The sequence below is a fragment of the Artemia sp. Qi Xiang Cuo genome, chromosome 2, assembly GCF_049724085.1.
Source record: "Artemia sp. Qi Xiang Cuo chromosome 2, ASM4972408v1, whole genome shotgun sequence".
Lineage (NCBI taxonomy): Eukaryota > Metazoa > Arthropoda > Branchiopoda > Anostraca > Artemiidae > Artemia > Artemia sp. Qi Xiang Cuo.
Window position 1 is genome coordinate 21,035,856 of NC_142795.1, and position 22,065 is coordinate 21,057,920.

Sequence of the window (22,065 nt, forward strand, 5' to 3'; positions counted from 1 at the left end):
TTCTTCGACTACATTGCATTTCCAGCTATATTTAAAATGACAAGAAAGTATAAAAACGGGTAAAACTTTTTGACAATAAACAGTCATTTGATTTTAAGTATATTTATAAATTCATTACCAACACCAGAAAACAACAGAGAATAGTGATAAAGAACAAAAATCTACGTTTTAATTTAACTCCACCAATTATCTTTTCGAAAATAGTTTCAGGACTTAGTGCGTATTTATAAGTGCATGTGTGTATGCTCCGTAATGCTCCTAAGGAATAAATACAAAAAAGGTCTTGGGGCTTCTTTACTCCTTCTTTACTCCTTTTACTCCTTGTATAAGGTCAGATTTTAATCCTCTAATGGCGTGTCATATTGTTTGGAATAAGTTGCCTGAATCAGCTCGAGGGTGCCACTCATTCGATTTGTTTAGAAAAAAAAAAAAAAAAAAAAAAAATTGTTAAAAATTTTTGGCTTCGTAGATGTTATTTTTATTTATGTTTTTTTTTTTTTTTTTTTTTTTTTTTTTTTTTTTTTTTATAGTCTGTTTAATCTAATTAATTAATTTAGCTTATTTATTCTATTTCTTCTATAGTTTTCATTGTATCTATATTTTCTTTTCTTCTCCTTTGTATGTGAGCAAGTGTTTTGTTTTTCATTTTTGAGTAAGCATTTCATATGTCTTCCCCCTTTGTACAGGCCAATGAGCCTTTGGGGGAATAATAGCATGTAATATTGTATGTGTATTTATAATGAAGAATAAAACTTATCTTATCTTATATATGTATATTGTTTAGTTATATTTTATTAATAAGTGGACTCAATTTTGGCTATTTTCAGCTTATTGAGCTAGGAAAATGGGAATTTTATAGATACTATTCATTGAAACTAGCCTGTCGGGGGACAAAAAGTAGGTAAAAAAAAACTCGTTCAGTAAAAAAAAGAAGATGAAATTAGCCCAAAAGGGCCTAATTTAGGCTAATGATTATAATTAACCTTTGCCACTGTTGTTGTTAAATAGTTTCATCATTTTTCTTAAAAGGATAGAACCTATAGTATGATAAATATTCACAAAAACAATCACTATATGGTTTAAGCCAACCCCCAGGTCCTTCGAATTAAACAGTGAAACAAATAGTAATAGACCTTATTAAGGTTTAACTGTAGTTATTTTGGAGATTATGTTTATTCCTACTCAATTATGCTTGAGCCATGTTTGAATTGGTATTACAAAGTAAATCGAACGCCCGTTGTGCCGATGGAGAATAAAATCATTCTAGGCGAAATTCGGATAAAATAATTTTGGAGATTATGTTTATTACTAGTCAATTATACTTGAACCATGTTTTAATTGGTATTACAAAGTAAACCGAACGCCCGTTGTGCCGATGGAGAATAAAATCCTTCTAGGCAAAATTCGAATAAAATAATAAAACACGACTAAAATAAAACGAATGAAATAAAACGGCGAAATTCCTGATATAAACGGCAAAATAAAACGAATAAAATAAAAGTGCAAAATTTCTTGTCGTTTCGACAGAGTTGCTAATTCAAACGCGGCTAAGATTTGCTTTAATATTGAACCTTATAACTATTAAATAATTACAGTAATCGTAGAATGACCTGTTGACAACGTTGTTCCTAAACCTGAATACATTCAATGAATTAAAAAAAATAGGGGTTTTATTTTAAGAAAATTAACGCACATTTTCTTCTGGAAAAATTGACATGGTTTTAAGAAAGTAAAAAACATCGAAAAATAAGTAAATAAATAGCTAAAAACGGAAGTTTTAGGACAGATAAATTCAAAAGGAAAATCATGTCGCAAATAAGTCACCTGTAGAAATGACAGAGCGTCCGCATAAGCGAAAAAGAAACACAAAACATTAAAAATGTAAAAGTAATCTCGACCTTAAAAAAGGGGAAAATCAAGAAATCAAAACAAATATAATCAACGAAGAACTGAAAGAGATTAAAAACTAAAAGCTACCAGTGAAAAAAAAAGAAGAAAAAAATACTAGTTAAGAAATTAAATAAATCAACGGTACTCTTGTACTAAACGGACTCTTTTATATAGTGCTAGTTTGGTTAATGCTAATGAAATAAAATAGAATGAATATATAATAGTTTAGAAACAAATTTGGGCCATATATTTTGCACATTAGGTGGGGGGGGGGTGAGGGGCAAAGCATACCATATGTTAAATACGTAACCTAACATAGCCTAGGCACCTCCCCCCCCCCGCCGTAAACCCCAAAAACAACTGTTTAAATAAAGTTCATGCCTTAGTTTATATCCCAGAAGGCAGCGTAAACCTGTTTTTCATCACGCGTCTCGGTCTATTTCGTGACTGGTTTGCATTGCAGTATATAAAGGAGTCCGTTTAGTACAGGGGTACCTAAATCACATTTCCAGTTTTTCAGTCCCTTTTAAAATGTATGGTGCGTTAGCATACATCATTTAAGTTACTGCTTCTCAACCCTGAAAATATAATTTTCTTGATAATTTTATACATTATAAGACTTGAAAATCCCCTTTTTCCAGCATTTCAGCCTACTCCAAAGCAATTTGGGATCAAGCTATTCCAATTGTTTGCCAATTGTCTACATGTAAAAGGAGGGGGTAGGGGTCTCGGCCAATGGCCTTACCACACTTAAAAGTCTTCTAGAAGGTCATTCCAAAGAATATTTGACTGTTTTGATGGTATTATTTTTCCATCTTGTAAAAATTATTTCACTCTTGTAACCTCGTCTACATATCTGCCTACATGTAAGTAGAGGGGGGGGGTCTCTCTCTGAGATGTGTTAAAAGGATGCCTTCCACAAGGAAAAATTGGTGCACACTGGCAAAAAAAAATATTTTTCCTGTATTTTCAACACCTTTTCTTCAAGATGAAGTCGCTGATTTCTCTGAAGGTTGTACCTCTGTGTATCACACGTATTTTTAATTGTTCAGGAGTATTTTTAATAACAGTAAACAAACATGTTCGACACTTTTTTTTATTTTGTATTATAATATTTTAATCACTATAGTCTTGGTCAGTAAGCTGTTTTTTACCGTCTATAAGAAATCAGATTGATTAAAATTACAATATTTATTTTATTAATAATTATTTAGAAGCAAATCATGAAATAGATAGCTCCTGAACAGAAATATAACCTCGAATTTAGTTAAAAAGAAACAAAAACGGGTTTGGAAAAAGATGTCCTTCCCACATCCTCGTAGCGAATGATTCAAATGCAGTTTTATTGCAGTTTGGCTTGCTTGATTTTGGCTTTTGTCATGGGAAACCATTTTATTGCACATTTAAATAAGAAAGAAAGAGTAGTCAAATTTAAAGCGCTTTTAGTGCGAGAATACCTTTAAAATACGGTGCCGAAGCTCTTGTGTAGGCTATTTACTTCGCATTTAAACAGGACTATAAATGGTATCAAGGTTTACGTTTTCTCTATAAGTTTTGCTATTCTGCGTTATTAATGTACGTAAGACTTAGGACTTTCGTAAGATTTACGTACGTAATGTACGTAAGTTTTATTGCTGTTCGATAGTTGAAATTCAGCCCTATCCATTTACCGAATTACATTTATGTTTACTTGCTATTTTTCTAGATTCGGAAATAAGTTGGAAACGGAAGAAAATGGTAAATTCCTTACTTTTTAACCAAGCTTAGATCATTGTCTAAAAAGAATTATTAGTAATATTATTATTCTGCATCGGTGAATGGATAGTTCTGGAACTAACAAATCCAGTGATATAAATATCTTGTCTTTCTATTTCAAGTTCAGCTCCAGTCAGGCAAGTTCAGCTGGTAAAGCTGTAGATGTGTCGCAAAATTGCATTCCTCAGCCCTCGCTCTAGGTGCTAAAGTTTAACTTTTTGTCACTTGTCTTTAAGAGAGACTGCTCAAACACAAGTGCCCTTGAGTTTTAATGAGATGCATTTTTAAAGAATTTTAGGCTATAGTGTAACCAGGGAGGGCGTGTTGAGGAAGGGGCAGCACCAATCATATACGGAATAATTCCTGTTCCTTTTAAGTTATAATGTTGCTCCTTACACTTGTTATTTACTTCTTTACACTTAATCCTTTACGCTTGTTTATACTTGTTTGTTTGTTTTTTAGTTTAATTTTCTTTTTTTTAATGGGTTTGCTGAATTGAATTGAATGGGTTTGCTGAATTGGTTTACTGGGCATGTGAAAACCACTTGGTCTATATATTTCAATGGAATTATTGAAATTAGATGCCACTTTAGGGTCCATTTAAGGGCTTTAAACTGGATTCGCGAGTGAAACGATTATTATATTTAAAAAAGAACATAAAAAAGGCATCAAATAGTGTGCCCTGTCTTTACGTGAGTAATGGAATCGTCTCAAAATTTACCATCCAATTTGTTATATTCATGTTAATTTCAAAGATTTCTTTTGAATTAAATTTAAGTCACGATTTTGGCAATCATACTATGAGAAAAATTGATGGTTCGTGAGAGAAAGGAAAGTAAATGCAATCAAAATGTATATTTGTGGTGGTGTATTTTCAGTAAGAACACCCAAGAGATAGCTATTCAGGGTTCAAAGGCCTTGGAAATCAACGCGTTTTGCTCTTTGAACTGGAACTATTTCTTTTCACTAGCTGACTTGAAATGTAATAAATAGGTTACACTTTGATGTATGGTTATTACCGAAGAGTATTTGTATTGTATATAACCTCATTTGTTGTAGAACTGAAATGAACGAGAGTAACAGACACGTAAGTAGGCGTTTTTTTTTCAGAGGATAGGGGAAATTTAAAAAAATAAAAAAAAAATAAGTAAGAATGAGGATGGTATGAAATATGTCGAAGGGTATGAAAACAACTCATAAGCATATTAAAATTTTGTGGAGGGGGGATCAGGATTGAAGTCACTCCCCGCGTGCTTCAGCCTTAAAGAAGCACCATTCTTTTCATAAATAGCCTACTCTTGAATACTGTTTTAGTCATGGAACTCTAACGCTCTTTTTGCCAAACAACTACTCATTTTGTTTTATTTGTAGCAATGTTTTGTCTGTATTTGTGAATTTTGAGACCTTCTTAGGCTTGGTATGAAGTGCGCCATGCGTGATGCGAAGTCTGCCGTTAATAGTTTGAGCTGTGCCAAACGTAGTGCAAAAAAGCGCCATATGACGTAAGTGTACCCCTTATGCAGGAAAAGTGAAGTTCTTAGATTTACTCGAGGAGGTGCTAGCAAGGAGAGCAAGGAATCCTAGGAGGTGCCCACTTTCAGAAATCACGTACAGAAATCATGAAGCACCGACAGAAAACAGGCTTAAGCTTGGCGTGAAGTGTGCCATGCGTGGGGCGAAGTCTCCTGTGGGTGGTATGAGGTGTGCCATGCGTTGTATGAAAAGGTGTCTCATGTTATATAATAAGTTATATAATTAATGATGATGGTATTGAAAAGAAAGAGTAAGAGGAATTAATCCACAAGACGGGATTGAACTTAGAGTATTTAAAATAATAAATTAATTTTTTTTTTGCTTCAGTGTATTTCCTGGTGGAAAATTTTCGATGGCTCAAAAGAAGAAGCCTGGGGGAATTTCTAAACTATTGCGAACGCTGAGGGTTAGACGTGAGAAGTCGCCGAGACATGTATGCCAGTCACATTCAAGACAAGGACGAAAAAACACTCCTCAGGTAAATCTATATTTGTGCTTTCACTGTGAAAGTTATCCTGGCTTAAAAAAGGATATCTCTGTTTCTCTGCTACAGAATTGTGGACGAGTCAATTGGCGTTTTAGATTAGAGATAAATCTTGTTTTCAAATTATACAAAATTAGCGACAAAAAAAAACCTTCTTGTGCATATATGCCAAAGCTGGTCTCCCCCATCTCGATGTGGGCCAATTTGCATTTTTTTCCACGTTTTTAATCGTTCGAAAACTTAATAATTTAGTTCTTTTTATTTCCTAAAATTTCAAGGGATACCAAAGGGATATACCAAAGAGTATGGCCAATTTACAATAGTGAAAACTTGTTCTAGTCTCGACAAAGAAAACCTCAACGTTATCTAATGTTGGCGACATTTGGCATTTTTCAGTGTAATAATAGGAATAATTGATTTGATTTATGTCGTTGGTAGAATTAGTTTAGTAATAAGTGTCTTATCTCAGTTCCTGAAAAAAAAAAAATCCAAAGCTTGAGAAAAGGCCAAGTATCGCCGAACGCTAGATGGTGTTGAGGATTTTTTTACCGACACTAGTGCCAGTTTCCACTCTTATAGGTTACCCGTAGTCTTTGGTATATGCATCAGTACGGTAACGAATAGTATCTTACTGTGATACGACTCGAAATTGCATTTACCGAGCCTTTAAATAGCTATGCTGGACGGCCTAGTAAAATGTTTGTACCAAAATTTGAGATACGTATTATGTACTTGGGAGGGTAGTAGGCTATATGCCTTATCAAAGAGTGTAATGACAACCAAAGGACACGTAAAGAATAATTCATTTTCATTCTGAAAATAATGTTTATTGATAAAATCTTAACTTGCTCAAAAATGTAATGTTTCGTCAGCTGGAAATTGGAATTTGAATTACAAGAAAATTATTTTGTCACTTTTTCTAAATCAATTCTTGTATGAAATGTTGTCTACTCTGTCAGGGACTGAAAATGATCATCAATAATGTTTTATTAATCAAATCTAGACTGGCTTATAAATAGTGATTATACAAGAATTTGGTGAATTATTTTTGGCCCTAAATCGTCCCTAAATTGTATGAAATAAATGAAATAAAATTCGATTGTCAGAGATGAATACGTTTTAACTGCCTCAACTGACTTGGTGTAGTTTCATTTTATTGTTTTTATCTGATTCTGAATTTTATATCTCGACGTTGTTGTCAATTATGATGCTAATAATGCCGAGAATATTTCTTGGAAAGATGATTTTTTTTTTGTCTCCATTTATAAACCAATTTTTGAAGGCAATATTATCCAGCTTTTGTCAAAGACGGAAAAAAAGGGGAAAGGTGAAAACTGCTGATTAATCTTTAACTTGTTTTGAATCTCAAGTAGGTTACCCTTTGAGCGGTCTTTTTTGTCTAAGTTTTCCTTTGAGGATAGTCTCTTCTTTTGATGTAGGAAACTTAACTCTTAGAAATCTGCCCTTCATTCCTCGTAACAATATCATTGAAGGCATCCGTTATGTAAATACGTTTCCAACTTCTCTGTCACTCAGTGCCTTTTCCAAAAATAGTAAGAGCACTTCTTACACGTCCTCTTTAAAAGTTGGTTAGTAATAATTTGGTTCGGTTAAAATTTTGGATTTTGGATTAAAATGTTCGCAGAGAGGATGCCGGCTATTTGGGATCGAAAATTTGACACTATTTTTCGCTTTTAAACCAGTTAGAAAGTAAGGCCACTGTTGTTTGATACTGTCTTTTTGTGAAGTTGTTGACCAATCAGGGTAAAGATTAAATGTATAATTTTGAGAAACTCAAAAAAATAGAAGCTTTAACTATTAGCATACTATTAACATTTATTATATGTTAATAACAACAATTAATAAAAAGCAATGTTGATTATAATCAAAACATAAAAAATAACAACCGAATTATTTACTATCAACAAGATACGAAATGCACTCTCCTTATAGAAAAGGTAGCTAATTAACTGTAAAAACTTATAATTGTCAAAATACATATGAAAAAAATGATTCAGATTTAAACCTATGTACTATTTGACCTAAAAGTTTGGCCAAAGTAGATCTTTCAAGGGGTATAAATGGAAAACAAAAGCAGCTTGGAACCTGCAAAAAACTTACCAAAATTAGATATAAGATAGAACGTTCTTAGAAAAGAAAACTTCCCTTTTGAGTAAAAATGTCTTTTTAACAAAAACCTAACCAGTTTTAGAAAGACACGCTAACATATTGCTTAACATAAACTTTATATTTCAATTGAAATAAAATAATTTTCAATAAATGATTTATTCATTCTGAGAATTTAATTTTTGCGTTATTTTACTAGTTTTAAGTGCATCGTTGTTTTTTAACCTCTTTTTGATGTGTTTGTCCTGTTTTTGTTTACTGACCCCGAAACTCCAGTTTAGCCCTTCAGGGCTTGTGATAGCGATTTAAAAAAAATAAATATCTTGTCTTATCCCCCATCTTAAATCAGCATTGTATGTGTTAAGATTCGACCTTAGCGCCATTTTTTTGTAAATAAGTGCTTCATTTTTTTTTTTTGGGGGGGGGGTATACTTATTAAGATTTAATAAGTAATTAGGTTCAATAAAAATACTTATAAAGGTTTCTATTGAATTTTTAAGATGACCAAACTATTTTTTTTGTCGCATCTAAAAATTCAATATCAACGCAGAAGCGATTTTTTTGTGACACTTACGTGGCTAAAAATTATAATGGCATCCATACTAATTTTGGTTAAGTAACTAAAGCTTTTATTTACATCAATTACAACAACAAAATGGATGGCTTGTATGTATATATATATATATATATATATATATATATATATATATGGATAAAATATATATATATATATATATATATATATATATATATATATATATATATATATATATATATATATATATATATATATATATATATATATATATATATATATATATATATATATATATATATATATATATATATATATATATATATATATATATATATATATATATATACATATCCTTATATCCGCTCGATCTCCATAAAACTCAATTTTTTGGCAATCCATCAGTGTGAAAGAATTGTTCAGTTTTTCGAGGAAAGATTGCATGCAACTTTTCTTCAAGATATTCAGGAAAAGGATAAGATTTTAGCCCAATAATGAAATTGTCCTGCTTTTCATCTTTTGTCCTTTTCAGTTTCAGTCAAAGTATCCTTTTGTCAGTTTGATTTAGTTAGGTATCCCAGGACACCAATTCGATTAACCCTAGTCTTTGATGCTATCCGAGCAACCAGATACACTGTCAAAGTACTACTTCTACAAAAATTAGGAGTGCCTAAGGGCTGAAATAACTAACAGTTACATATCTTTCAGCCCTTCAAGTACACACACACACACACACACATACATATATATATATATATATATATATATATATATATATATATATATATATATATATATATATATATATATATATATATATATATATATATATATATATATATATATATATATATATATATGTGTGTGTGTGTGTGTGTGTGTATGTATATGTATATGTGTATGTATATATATATGTATATGTATATAAATATATATGTATATAAATATATATGTATATAAATATATATGTATATAAATATATATGTATATAAATATATATGTATGTAAATATATATGTATATAAATATATATGTATATAAATATATATGTATATAAATATATATGTATATAAATATATATGTATATAAATATATATGTATATAAATATATATGTATATAAATATACATGTATATAAATATATATGTATACATATGTATATAAATATATATGTATATAAATATATATGTATATAAATATATATGTATATAAATATATATGTATATAAATATATATGTATATAAATATATATGTATATAAATATATATGTATATAAATATATATGTATATATATATATATATATATATATATATATATATATATATATATATATATATATATATATATATATATATATATATATATATATATATATATATATATATATATATATATATATATATATATATATATATATATATATATATATATATATATATATATATATATAACATATATACATACATATACATATATATATATATATATATATATATATATATATATATATATATATATATATAAATATATATATATGCATATTTGCACGCCAGAATTTCCTAATTATATTGATACATTCTTAGACAAAATCCTCGTTTTTTCACCTTTTTTGATTTGATTTTTCATTTTGTTATTTTCTTTCCTCTCTAAGTTTCATTTTTTTCTATTTATATTAGAAGATGCTGATTTTGCCATCCTATTCCTTAAAATAAAAAAGTGAGCACGAAAATAGTTGTAATGCGTAATTTAGATATTTCAGAGCGTATATATATATATATATATATATATATATATATATATATATATATATATATATATATATATATATATATATATATATATATATATATATATATATATATATATATATATATATATATATATATATATATATATATATATATATATATATATATATATATATATAAACGAGCAATGTTTGTGTATGTGTGTATGTACTTTCTTCTTAGAAAACGGCTCCTTGTTTTTCGGGAAATTATGGCATTCTGGGATATGCTGGCCTAATAAAAAACTATCTAGATAGGTCAGGAGGTTGAGAAAATTTGATAAGAGCCTTTATTTTTTTAGAGAAAAAAAAAATCGGCATTGCTAGAAGAATAAATATCTTTGCTAGAAAAGACTGCAGTATGAAAATACATTAAATTGCATAATAAGTAAAAAAAACTGGGAATTGCAAAAATATTTGTATATATTTTAACAAGGGATTAAAATAGTTCAAAAACATTAAAAAGAAAACCAAAAGTTTGAAACTTAGTAGGCAGTATAGACATACCATTTTCAATTCACATTCCAAAAACATTATTATCGAATTTCTTTTGTTATAAGTACATACAATGTCTTTTTAAGACATGAAAAAAAAGTTGAAAAATTTGTTAATAGCTAAAGTTATTTATGTAAACTGCAAAAATATTTGTGGTGCCTGAGGAATAAATTTAATGTTTTAATTCAAACTTGAAAAATACCTGAAAATTTTTGAAATAGTTTGTTTCTATGTTTAGATAAAATCAACTCGCTAAGTGATAAAGCTTACAGGTTTGAACGCAACCAGTTTTATAATGTCAGTGCATCAAAACGTGTCAAAAATGAAAATGAAGAGCAAAGAAACGGGCGGTTAGAAGATATGCAAAAAGGAGAATTAGAGCGTGTCAAAAATGAAGATGAAGAGCAAAGTCATACGCGGTTAGAAGACAAGCGACAACAAGAATCTGAGCGAGTCAAAAAATCAAAATGAAGAGCAAAGACACGGGCGGTTAGAAGATTTGCGAAAACGACAATTAGAGCATTTCAGGTCACAAGAACAATCTAAATAGGTCAGGACCTTAAGGAACATTGGTTTTTTTCCCAGGGTGGTTGTAACGAACCTATGGTGACGTCACAACATCAAGAAGTGGTGACCTAATGCCATCAGGAAACGGCTCAAATCGTCTGAGGTCAGAAGACAAGCAACAATGAGAAACCATATATAGATGCCGGCCGCGTGCCGGGTCCCGGCGGCGAAGCAATTTGCTTGGCAGAAGAAAGATAATAGACTTTCAAATGTCAGTATTTTCAGTTAACAGATTAATAGCAACTGTTGATAAGTCAGGAATAAGCAAACAGACACTCTAAAAGTGTCCGTCTCCTCCATTTGTTTCTTTGAATTTTACAAAACGCAAAAAAACAGGCAATTTGCTTGACACATTTTGAAGAATAATGTTTTGAACCGAGTACGTGGTCTTAAACCTTCGTCTTGCCTAATCAATCAATCAATCAATCAATCATTTATTACCCACAACTAACAAAAAGTATTACAAGTGGAGTACATAATAATAAAAAAGAGAGAAAAAAAACTCAACAAACACTAGCAATTAAATTAAACTACGAAAAGAACTGTAACAGACCGTGGTCAGGGCCAAATTTACAAAAATGAATCTGCATTTTTGTAAATTTGGCCGAAAATTTAGTCATTTCGGAAAATTTGATTTTTCCGAAATGACTTGTTGTCACAACACTGTAAACTTAGAACATTCAGCTACCTTTGTAGCTTAGTGAAGAGCCACACATAGCCTTTAGTGAGGGAAATATAATTACAAATATCTACAAAATGCTGAATAAAATATAGTCTATGAAAAATAATATTTTATGTTATAGATCTTTATAAAATTGATAGATCCCACACAAAATTGTCGTATTTTCCTTGTCATAGCATTCTTCGTCAGTTTTATTTAATTAGGTATCCCAGGACACCAATTCGATTAACCGTTGCCTTTGATACGATCTGAGCAACCAGATATACTATCAAATATCTTAGACCAAATTATGATTTCGTAAGTGGGGAAAGAAAATATTTTTTTTTTCTAAGCTGTTCTTCGGCGCTGGAACTAACAGCTGGTTTTCAAAGGGTAGTAATTTCAGTTCTGGCGGGCATAAGCGAAGAGACTAGAAGTACATAATTTGTCTCCCTTTTTTCAATGGTAACGCCTGTCTCGAAGATTTTTCATCCATGCTGGAATTTATTAAGAGCTGACTCTACAAGAACTATAAAAACAAACATTGACTTACTTCAGCTCCATCAACTGTACAAATGAACATGTTGGTAATGATATTTCGCGCCATGAGTGCTCATTCAACACTGTTCCTATGCGACATTGCATCTCACAGGAATTTTTCTTCTTTTTTTTGTAAATAATGTTTGCATTTCTCTTCAGGGTCAGCTCTAGGCTACCGTACACTAGGCACAATGTACGGACAGCTAAACTTTAACACTTAAAAACACCTAAAACACCTAACCTAACACTTAAAATTCTTGCCTTATGAATAGAGAAGGCTGTTAGTAACTCTTGCGCTTGGAAAGAGCCCTTTTTGAAATAAAAATATATACGCTATTAATATACTTATTAATATACTAATTATTAATAATTATTAATATATTAATATAATATATAATATAATATATTAATATAATATAATATATAATATATAATATAATATATATTAATATAATATTAATATATTATATAATATTAATATAATATAATAATATATTATATAATATAATATAATATTAATATAATATAATATTAAATAATAAAATATAATATAATATTAATAATAATATTAATATATTATATAATATTAATATAATATAATATTATATTATATAATATAATATAATATTAATATAATATAATATTAAATAATAAAATATAATATAATATTAATATTAATATTAATATTAATATATTAATATAATATATAATATAATATATTAATATATTAATTATTAATATAATAATATACTAATATTTTAATATACTAATTAATATACGCTATATACCCTCCAGCCACCTTTAAATTCCTTAAATTCAAAGATGTATTTTTCTAAAATTAATTTTCAAGTTCCATTTCTGTTTGTTCTTCGTTATGGCGCATAAGCGTTTGAGTAGGGCGAACTACAGGACCATATTCACCTTTCTTTTTCATGGGGAGGTATACCAAATGAATTTTTATTTGATGGGAGGTTACTAGAAGAATTTTTATTCGATAGGAGTGGGAGGGGTTACCAATATTTTTTTTTTTTTTGGGGGGGGGTCGGTTTAAGGTTTTTCTTACCTGTATTTTCCTGACTTATTTACGATCCGGAGAAATATTACGGGGTGGGGGTTCAAACCCAGTACCCCCCTTCTTTGGATATTCCCGTAGTGGGATATGAGGCTTTGTGTCGGCCTCAGGTTATTTAAAATTGTTTTTTTTTTCGTGTGTTTTGCAGTATGAAGTACAAGCCATCCTTTTTTTTGTTGTAATTGATGTAAATAAAAGCTTTAGTTACTTAACCAAAATTAGTATGGATGCCATTATAATTTTTAGCCACGTAAGTGTCGCAAAAAAATCGCTTCTGCGTTGATATTGAATTTTTAGATGCGACAAAAAAAAGTAGTTTGGTCATCTTAAAAATTCAATAGAAACCTTAATAAGTATTTCTATTGAACCTTTTTACTTATTAAATCTTAATAAGTATACACCCCCCCCAAAAAAAATGAAACACTTATTTACAAAAAAATGGCGCTAAGGTCGAATCTTAACACATACAATGCTGATTTAAGATGGGGAATAAGACAAGATATTTATTTTTAAAAAATCGCTATCACAAGCCCTGAAGGGCTAAACTGGAGTTTCGGGGTCAGTAAACAAAAACAGGACAAACACATCAAAAAGAGGTTAAAAACAACGATGCACTTAAAACTAGTAAAATAACGCAAAAATTAAATTCTCAGAATGAATAAATCATTTATTGAAAATTATTTTATTTCAATTGAAATATAAAGTTTATGTTAAACAATATGTTAGCGTGTCTTTCTAAAACTGGCTAGGTTTTCGTTAAAAATGCATTTTTACTCAAAAGGGAGGTTTTGCTTTTCTAAGAACGTTCTATCTTATATCTAATTTTGGTAAGTTTTTTGCAGGTTCCAAGCTGCTTTTGTTTTCCATTTATACCCCTTGAAAGATCTACTTTGGCCAAACTTTTGGTCAAATAGTACAAGGTTTAAATCTGAATCATTTTTTCATATGTTTTGCAATTATAAGTTTTTGTTAATTGCTCCTTTTTATAAGGAGAGTCATTTTATTTGTTGATAGTAAATAATTGTTGTTATTTTTTATGTTTTGATTATAATCAACATTGCTTTTTATTAATTGTTGTTATTAACATATAATAAATGTTAATAGTAAGCTAATAGTTAAAGCTTCTATTTTTTTGAGCTTCTCAAAATTATGCATTTAATCTTTACCCTGATTGGTCAATCGGAAATTTTATGATTGAAAGTCGAAAGATGTTCAACATGATAAATTACGGACTGGGTGCAAAGTTGAGACAGAAAAATTGGTTTTAGCTAAGGAACAATATTAAAAAAAAATTATATCAACAGACATGCCACATGCAAATCTATACTGATTTGTTTGTGGCAGGAATCAATATTTTTATCATTTAATATATGTATATATATATATTTAAAAGAACAAAAAAGAAAAACTGCAATTTTTACAAAAATTTAACCTCATAGAAACATTGAACCGATACTTACAGAAGACATTTACCACTCCTCACCCATTTCTTCTCATCAATAAATTCTTTATGTTATTTTTGAAAGAAGATTTATTTTTTGGTCTTATTTCGAGTCGTGCGTTATTTTGACTTTATTCAAAAATGTGCTTATAATTTGGCCTGGCCATAATTCGTTTTGAAATTACATCTCTTAGTAGATAGTAACAACCAGATTCAGTTAGGGAATGAAAACTCATCTTCTAGCTCTTAGTTTTTGTTGCCGTGAACCGTAATACCGAGCCACCCTATAGTCACAACTGTCAACGAAATAGCCAAGATTTATGAATGCTATATTTTTTTAACTTAATTTTAACTTCACATTTTCGTTGCAGAAGTGGAAAATTAATACAAGATTGGTTAGCAAAGCTTTTGTCATCGCTAACTTGTTCCCAAATATCCTACACTAATACTGTGTCTTTTTCCACATTAAATAAAAAAAAACAAATTTTTTAACTGAAAGTAAGGAGCGAAATTAAAACTTAAAACGAACAGAAATTATTCCGTATTTGAGAGGGACTGTCCCCTCCTCAACGCCTCGCTCTTTACGCTAAAGTTCGACTCACAACTTTATTTTTTAAAACAATAAAAAACTTTAGCGTAAAGAGCGAGGCGTTGAGGAGGGGACAGCCCCTTTCAGATACGGAATAATTTCTGTTCGTTTTAAGTTTTAATGTCGCTCCTTACTTTCAGTTAAAAAAAATTGTTTTTTTTATTTAATTTCTGATCGTTTGTTTAAATAATGCTGGGAAATTGGTGCCTCCTTAATAGCAATGTCCTTTCCCCAATGAAAACTTCCTCCATGGAAAGATCCACCCACGTAACCCCCGACCCAACCACCCCTCACTACCGAAAAAAATCGCCCCTGAAAACGTCTGTATACTTCCCAATAACCAATACTATATGTAAACATTGGGAAAAGTTCATAACTTGCAGCCCTTCCCCGGGGGACATTTGGTGTTAAATCATCCTCAAAGACATAGTTACTATATTTTCGACCCTGCTGAACAAAATGGCTCTCTCAAAATTTTGTTCGGGTGACTTTGGGAAAAAATGAGCGTGGGAGGAGGCCTAGCTGCCCTCCATTTTTTTGGTCACTTAAAAAGGGCACTAGAACTTAATTTCCGTTCAAATGAGCCCTCCTGCGATATTCTAGGACCACTGGGTCGATCCGATCACCCCTGGGGAAAAAAAACAACAAATAACAGGCATCCCGTGATCTTTCGTCTGGCAAAAATACAAAATTCCACATTTTTGCTGATAGGAGCTTGGAACCTTTATATTAGAGTTCTCTGATACGCTGAATCTGATGATGTTATCTTCATTAAGGTTCTATGACTTTTAGGGGGGGGGGTCCTCCTTTTTTTTCGAAAATAAGGCAAATTTTCTCAGGCGGGTTACTTTTGGTAAGACTAAACCTGATGAAACTTATATATTTGAAATCAGCATAAATCTCTGATTCTTTTGATGCATCTATTAGTATCAAAATTCCGTTTTTTAGAGTTTCGGTTACTATTGAGTCGGGTCGCTCCTTACTTACAGTTCGTTACCACGAACTGTTTGATGGCTGTTACAGATAAAAAAAAAAGTTGTTCCAAGCTGTCATCATCTCTAGTTTTAAGAAAGTATGCATTAACTCTTGACGCTGATTGGTCAATTGCGAATTTTATTCTTGAAACATGAACTATGTTCAGCTTGAGAAATTAGGAACAGCGTAATAATTGGCGCTGTAGTTGTGCGCAATCTTAACTTCATCAACAAATGCAACTATGTTTTTTGACTGGGTAAAATTATTATTTCATTGTTAAAACTTCTTTAGTTAGAAATGACCTATAGAATTCTATAATTAATGTCCATGAACAATGCGAAACATTTATTTCGAAGATTGATTTAGCCAAAGCTGTTACACTGATTAAACATGGCTGTGAAATAGTGACCTTGTAAAACTTTTCATATTAGTTATGACTTTCCTTTTGTAGCAAAACTCCATTGAAAATTTCTACTTTGAGCAGAAGGATTTAAATCTTAAGTAATTTCCTAGAAGTGCTTTCTTTCCCGTTAGAACTTTTAATCTATCCGGTCTTTATAGTTTATGAAGTCAGTACCTCCAGCTGCAAGATGGCTAGTGGCTGTTAAAGCTGATTTTCTGTTCCAGAGGAAAGCCTATTCCGCGATGTAATTTTCTCGCAAAAGGGAATTTCATCCTTTGCTTATTTCGTTGTCAAAAGGGAAAGTAGTGATCTCTGGTTTATAGCACCCTTTCCTAAAAAAAAAAAAATTCTAGTTTAGAAAATGTGCCATCAATATGCGAGACAGCATAATTGAACCATTATGTTTGGCTGTCCAATCCTGAAACTATTTATTTGCAGTTTATTCTGATTTTAGATTCTCAGCTGTTTTTATTAAATAAATTCTGTATAAATGTAAGCTGCCAATTTTGCAGCGGTATGAAGAATTTACTCCCTACTTAGTGCGTTTAAACTCTGGTCTATGGTGATTTGCTGTCACTGTAATTTACTATATGGTAGTTGACACAGTCATTAAAACTACATTCATTAAAAAAGCTTTTTCCCAAAAAGTTTTCCAAATAGTTTGTGGTAACGAACTTTAAGTAAGGAGCAACCCGGCTCAATAGTAACTTAAACTCTAAAAAGCGGAATTTTGACACCGATAGATATATCAAAAGAATCGGCTTATTATGCTGATTAGAATATATAAATCTCATTAAGTTTTGTCTTACCCATCAAAGACTACGAGCCTGAGAAAACATGCCTGATTTTCGAAAAAAGAAGAAAACACCCCCTAAAAATCATTGAATCTCAATGACTCACAATGAATCACGCCATCAGATTCAGTGTATCGGAAAACTCCACTGTAGAGATTTTAAGCACATATTTGCAAAAATATGGAATTTTGTACTTTTCGCCAGAAGAAAGATCACGGATGCGTGTTTATTTGTTGTTTTTTTTCTCAGGGGTGATCGTATCAACCCAGTGGTCCTAGAACATCAGGAGAGGGCTCATTCGAACGGAAGTTAAAAGTTCTAGTGCCCTTTTCAGGGACTAAAAAGATTGGAGGGCAACTAGCCTCTTACCACCCCTGTTTTTCCTCAAAATCCTCTGATCAAAATTTTGAGAGAGCCATTTTGTTAAGCATAGTTGAAAAGCCCAGTAACTATGCCTTTAGGGACAACATGGCCCACCACAGCCCCTGGGGAAGGTCTTTAAGTTATAAAACTTGCCCATTGTGTACGTATAGTATTTCTTGTTATTGGGAAGTATGCATACATTTTTCGGGCGAGGGGATGAATTTTCTGCTGGGGGCGATTTTCCACGGGGGGAATTTTCTGTCGGGAGGGAAGTTTCCAGGGGATAAGTTTTTCAGAATAAATTTTACACTGGGGGAAACTTGCCAGGATTCCTATGCGAAATTCTTCTTATGTCTTGCTTTCTCTTTGCCGACTCAATTTTACGCATGGAGATATTAAGGGCAACTGTAGAGGGTAAATTTTCACCAGGTATGAATTGTCTAGAGGATATATCTGTGGGGACGAGGGATTTTTCCGTGGAGGTGGAGCCAGATGTCCTGGCATTATTTAATAACGATCAGAAATTAAATATAAAAAAAAACAAGTTTTTACAACTGAGAGTAAGGAGCAACATTAAAACTTAAAACGAACAGAAATTGTTACTTATATGAGGAGGCTTGCCCCCTCCTGAACACCTCCTTCTTTACGCTAAAGTTTGAATTTTGTATTCTTTAAGAACGACTCCTGAAACACAAGGTAAGCGTAAGCGTTTAGCGTAAAGAGCGAGGTGTTGAGGAGGGGGCAACCCCCCTCATATAAGTAACCATTTCTGTTCATTTTAAGTTTTAATGTTGCTCCTTACTTTCAGTTGAAAAAACTTATTTTCTTTCATCAATGTAAAGAGCTAAATTAAATAAAAGATAAGCAGAAATAAAGTCAAATAATAAGTTAAGCTTAAGACGAACATAAATTTCTATAAATAATAATAATTAATTTTGTGACCCACTAATATTATAATAAAGTGGAGTAACAAAAGTAATAAAAAGAAAACACATACAAAAGAGTCACATGCAAAACAATGTTAAACATAAAAAAAAACAACGCCAATACAAATCAATAAATGAAACCCGAAATGAACAGAAATTGCATTGAATAGTCAAGTCCAAACTTAAAACGAACAGAAATTACCACAAGCAGGAGTAGGACTAACGCCCCCCAAACTTTCTAAAGGCCAGAGAGTCATTTGTGTTATACTGAAAATAATCTTTATTTAGAACAGTGTATTTATGTTTGTCTTAACATCAAAAAAAAAAAAAAAAAAAAAAAAAAAAAAAACAATATCACCGTAACCAAGATAACCAAGTATAACCAAGATCAAACAGTTCGTGGTAATGAACTGTGAGTAAGAAGCGACTCGGCCCAATAGTAATCGAAACTCTAAAAAACGAAATTTTTGTTACAATTGGCACATCAAACAAATTAAATTTTTTATGTTGATTCCAAATATACAAAATTCATTAAGTCTAGTGTTAACCATCTAAAGCTATTAGCCTGAGCAAATTTTTATTTTCGAAAAAGCGGAAAACACCTTCAAAAAGTCAAGTGGTGTTAACGAAAATTACACCATCAGATTCAGTATATCAGAGAATTCTACTGTAGAGGTTTCAAGCTCCCATCTACAAAAATATGGAATTTTATATTTTTTTTGAGAAGAAAGATCACGGATGCGTCTTTGTTTTTTTCTTTTTAGTTCGTTTTTTTCTCAGTGCTGATCTTATCGAACCAATGATCCTAGAAGGTCGATAGGGAGGTCATTCGAACGGAAATCAAAAGCTCTGGTGTGCTTTTTAAGTGACCAAAAGATTGGAGGACAACTAGTCCCCCTCTAATGCCTCTTTTCCACCCAAAGACGTCCAATCAAAAATTTGAGATAACCATTTTACTCAGCATAGTTGAAAGGCCCAATTGTCTCTGTGGATGACATGACCTTCCATAGTCCCTGTGAAGTTACGGAATTTGCTCGTTGTTCACATATAGTACTTGTTGTTGGGAAATATACGGAACTTTTCCTGGGGGATTTTCACGGGGGAGAATTTGCCATTGGGGGAAAATTTGCTGGAGGGTCTTCAAGGGAAATTTTACACGAGGAGATGGAATATCCTGGCTTGATTTGGAAAACGGCCAGAAACTTAAAAAAAACTAACAAACAAGTTCATTCAACTGAAAGTAAGGAGCAACAGTAAAACTGTTAACGAAAAGAAAGTATTCTGTTTATCAGGGGGGTTACCGCTTCCGCAGCCCTCGCTCTTTACGCTAAAGTTTGACTTGAAACAATTCTTTAAGAAAGACTGCTCAAGCACGAATTTGAATGAGAAGTATTTTTAAAGAACCTCATATACAGAGTAATTTCCGTTCGTTTTAAGTTTTACTTCCTACTTTCAGTTGAAATTTTTTTTTATTTAATTGCAAAAAAAAACGAATGAAATTAGACTGACTGTTTAATATATAATAAGAAACATATTTTGTTTTCGGTAAAGCTCAAATGACGCAGTGACCCACGAAACCTGTGTCAAATTGAGATTGAATTTCAATTATCATTATCATGCTGTGGCATTTGGAGGGGATGTGTCTGTTAAGTTTTTGTATTTTTTCATGTAATATCAAATAAAATTTCAGCCACAATTGGGACTTTTATATAATTCCAGAATTAAATAAAAAATTGGGTAATACTAAACTTGATGTGCTATATATATTTGGAATCAGTTAAATAAGATGATTCTTTTGATGCATCTATTGATATCAAAATCCGTTCTTTAGAGCTTCGGTTACTATTGAGCCGAGTCGCTGATTGACTTTTTGAGTGAGGCATGTTGGCGGGCCTCTAAAGATGTATGCGATGTCCTTCATTATTTTGTAAATTTCTGATTATCCTTCTTTTTGCAGTTTTTTTTTATTGCTTAGGTCCCTACCAAAGTTATAAAAATTCCTGAATCCGTTTCTGGATTGAGATCTTGCATATGTGATTCAAAGATGTGTTAAAAATTCCTAACTTGATTGCTGAGTTATATTTTGTTATTAACTTTCCTTGCTTCATTTGAGTGAAAATATTTATTTGAAATTTTGCTTTCGTCTTTAGAATAGTTCAGATTCGAGAGGTTATCTGATCTCTTGTCTTTAAAAAGAATCGTCTCTTCAGTGCGCAAAGAGAGCAAATACAAAAAAAGTAATTTTCGGGGCAGAACAATTTTTTCAGAAGGTGTTTTCCTCTAATCTTTAGTTTTCTTGTTTTAGAATTGCAAAACAATGACTCTTATATACCCCAGGCCTGCATTATTGACAACTGACCCGAAAACTCAAAGACGGCGTGTTTTACAGATGGCGCGCGACGGAGAATTAAGTCTCGAAGAAGCCATGGCATGGGTAAATTCTCTTTCAAAACGATTTAACCTTGATACCGACTTAAATATTGAGTAAAATAAAGGTTATAGAATCCTTAGAAATTTTGGAAAGTAGGCTACTGAAATTTAATGAAGAAATTTTCTCATTCGTAGTATAAATGTCGTAACTGTTCCAAAAACGACTTCCACAAACAAGCAAGGGTGGCGATTTAATGAGAATTTAGAGGAGGGGGGGATCTTTTGCATTTTTTTAACGAAGGTGCAAAAAAGTGTTCTTTTTTAATCTATCAAGGGGAGGGGTATTTTTGTAATGAAAATACACCAAAAATAATTCTTTTTTAATTTAGAGGGGAAGGGAAATAAAATTTGGGTGGGTTTTGCCTAACACCCTAAATTGACACCCCTGCCCATAAATATTTATTGTTTTACAGTCGGGCTGAGAAGTTTACTTTATCCTGTTCGATACTCTGATTTTCTGAATTTTAAGTTTTGTATCTGACTGTTCTATAATCTAAAGCCAACATGTGCCATGTTGTGCCATGCTAAACTTACCACGTTGAATATATTAAAGATATGTGTCTTGACAATTACAGGGGACTCCGGTTGGTAGAGGGGGTTCTGAGAGGCGTAGGCTACTATTTAACGATTTTCCTGAAATTCATAAAATAGTATGGTCTATAAATGTGGTTATTATTTTCTTTCTACAAATTTTTCTTCA

At 31.3% G+C, this 22,065-nt stretch overlaps 1 protein-coding gene across 1 annotated transcript in view; it reads left to right on the forward strand.

Annotated features, from left to right (window-relative positions):
- LOC148954991 (uncharacterized) overlaps window positions 1–21,423 on the forward strand; it is a 117,583-nt gene extending 96,160 nt beyond the window's left edge. The window contains exons 6-7 of the mRNA XM_089105928.1: window positions 5,506–5,656; window positions 21,241–21,423. Of these exons, the coding sequence (XP_088962054.1) occupies window positions 5,506–5,656; window positions 21,241–21,423 (334 nt within the window). The remainder of the gene's footprint in view (window positions 1–5,505; window positions 5,657–21,240) is intronic.
- The last annotated feature ends 642 nt before the right edge of the window (window positions 21,424–22,065 follow it).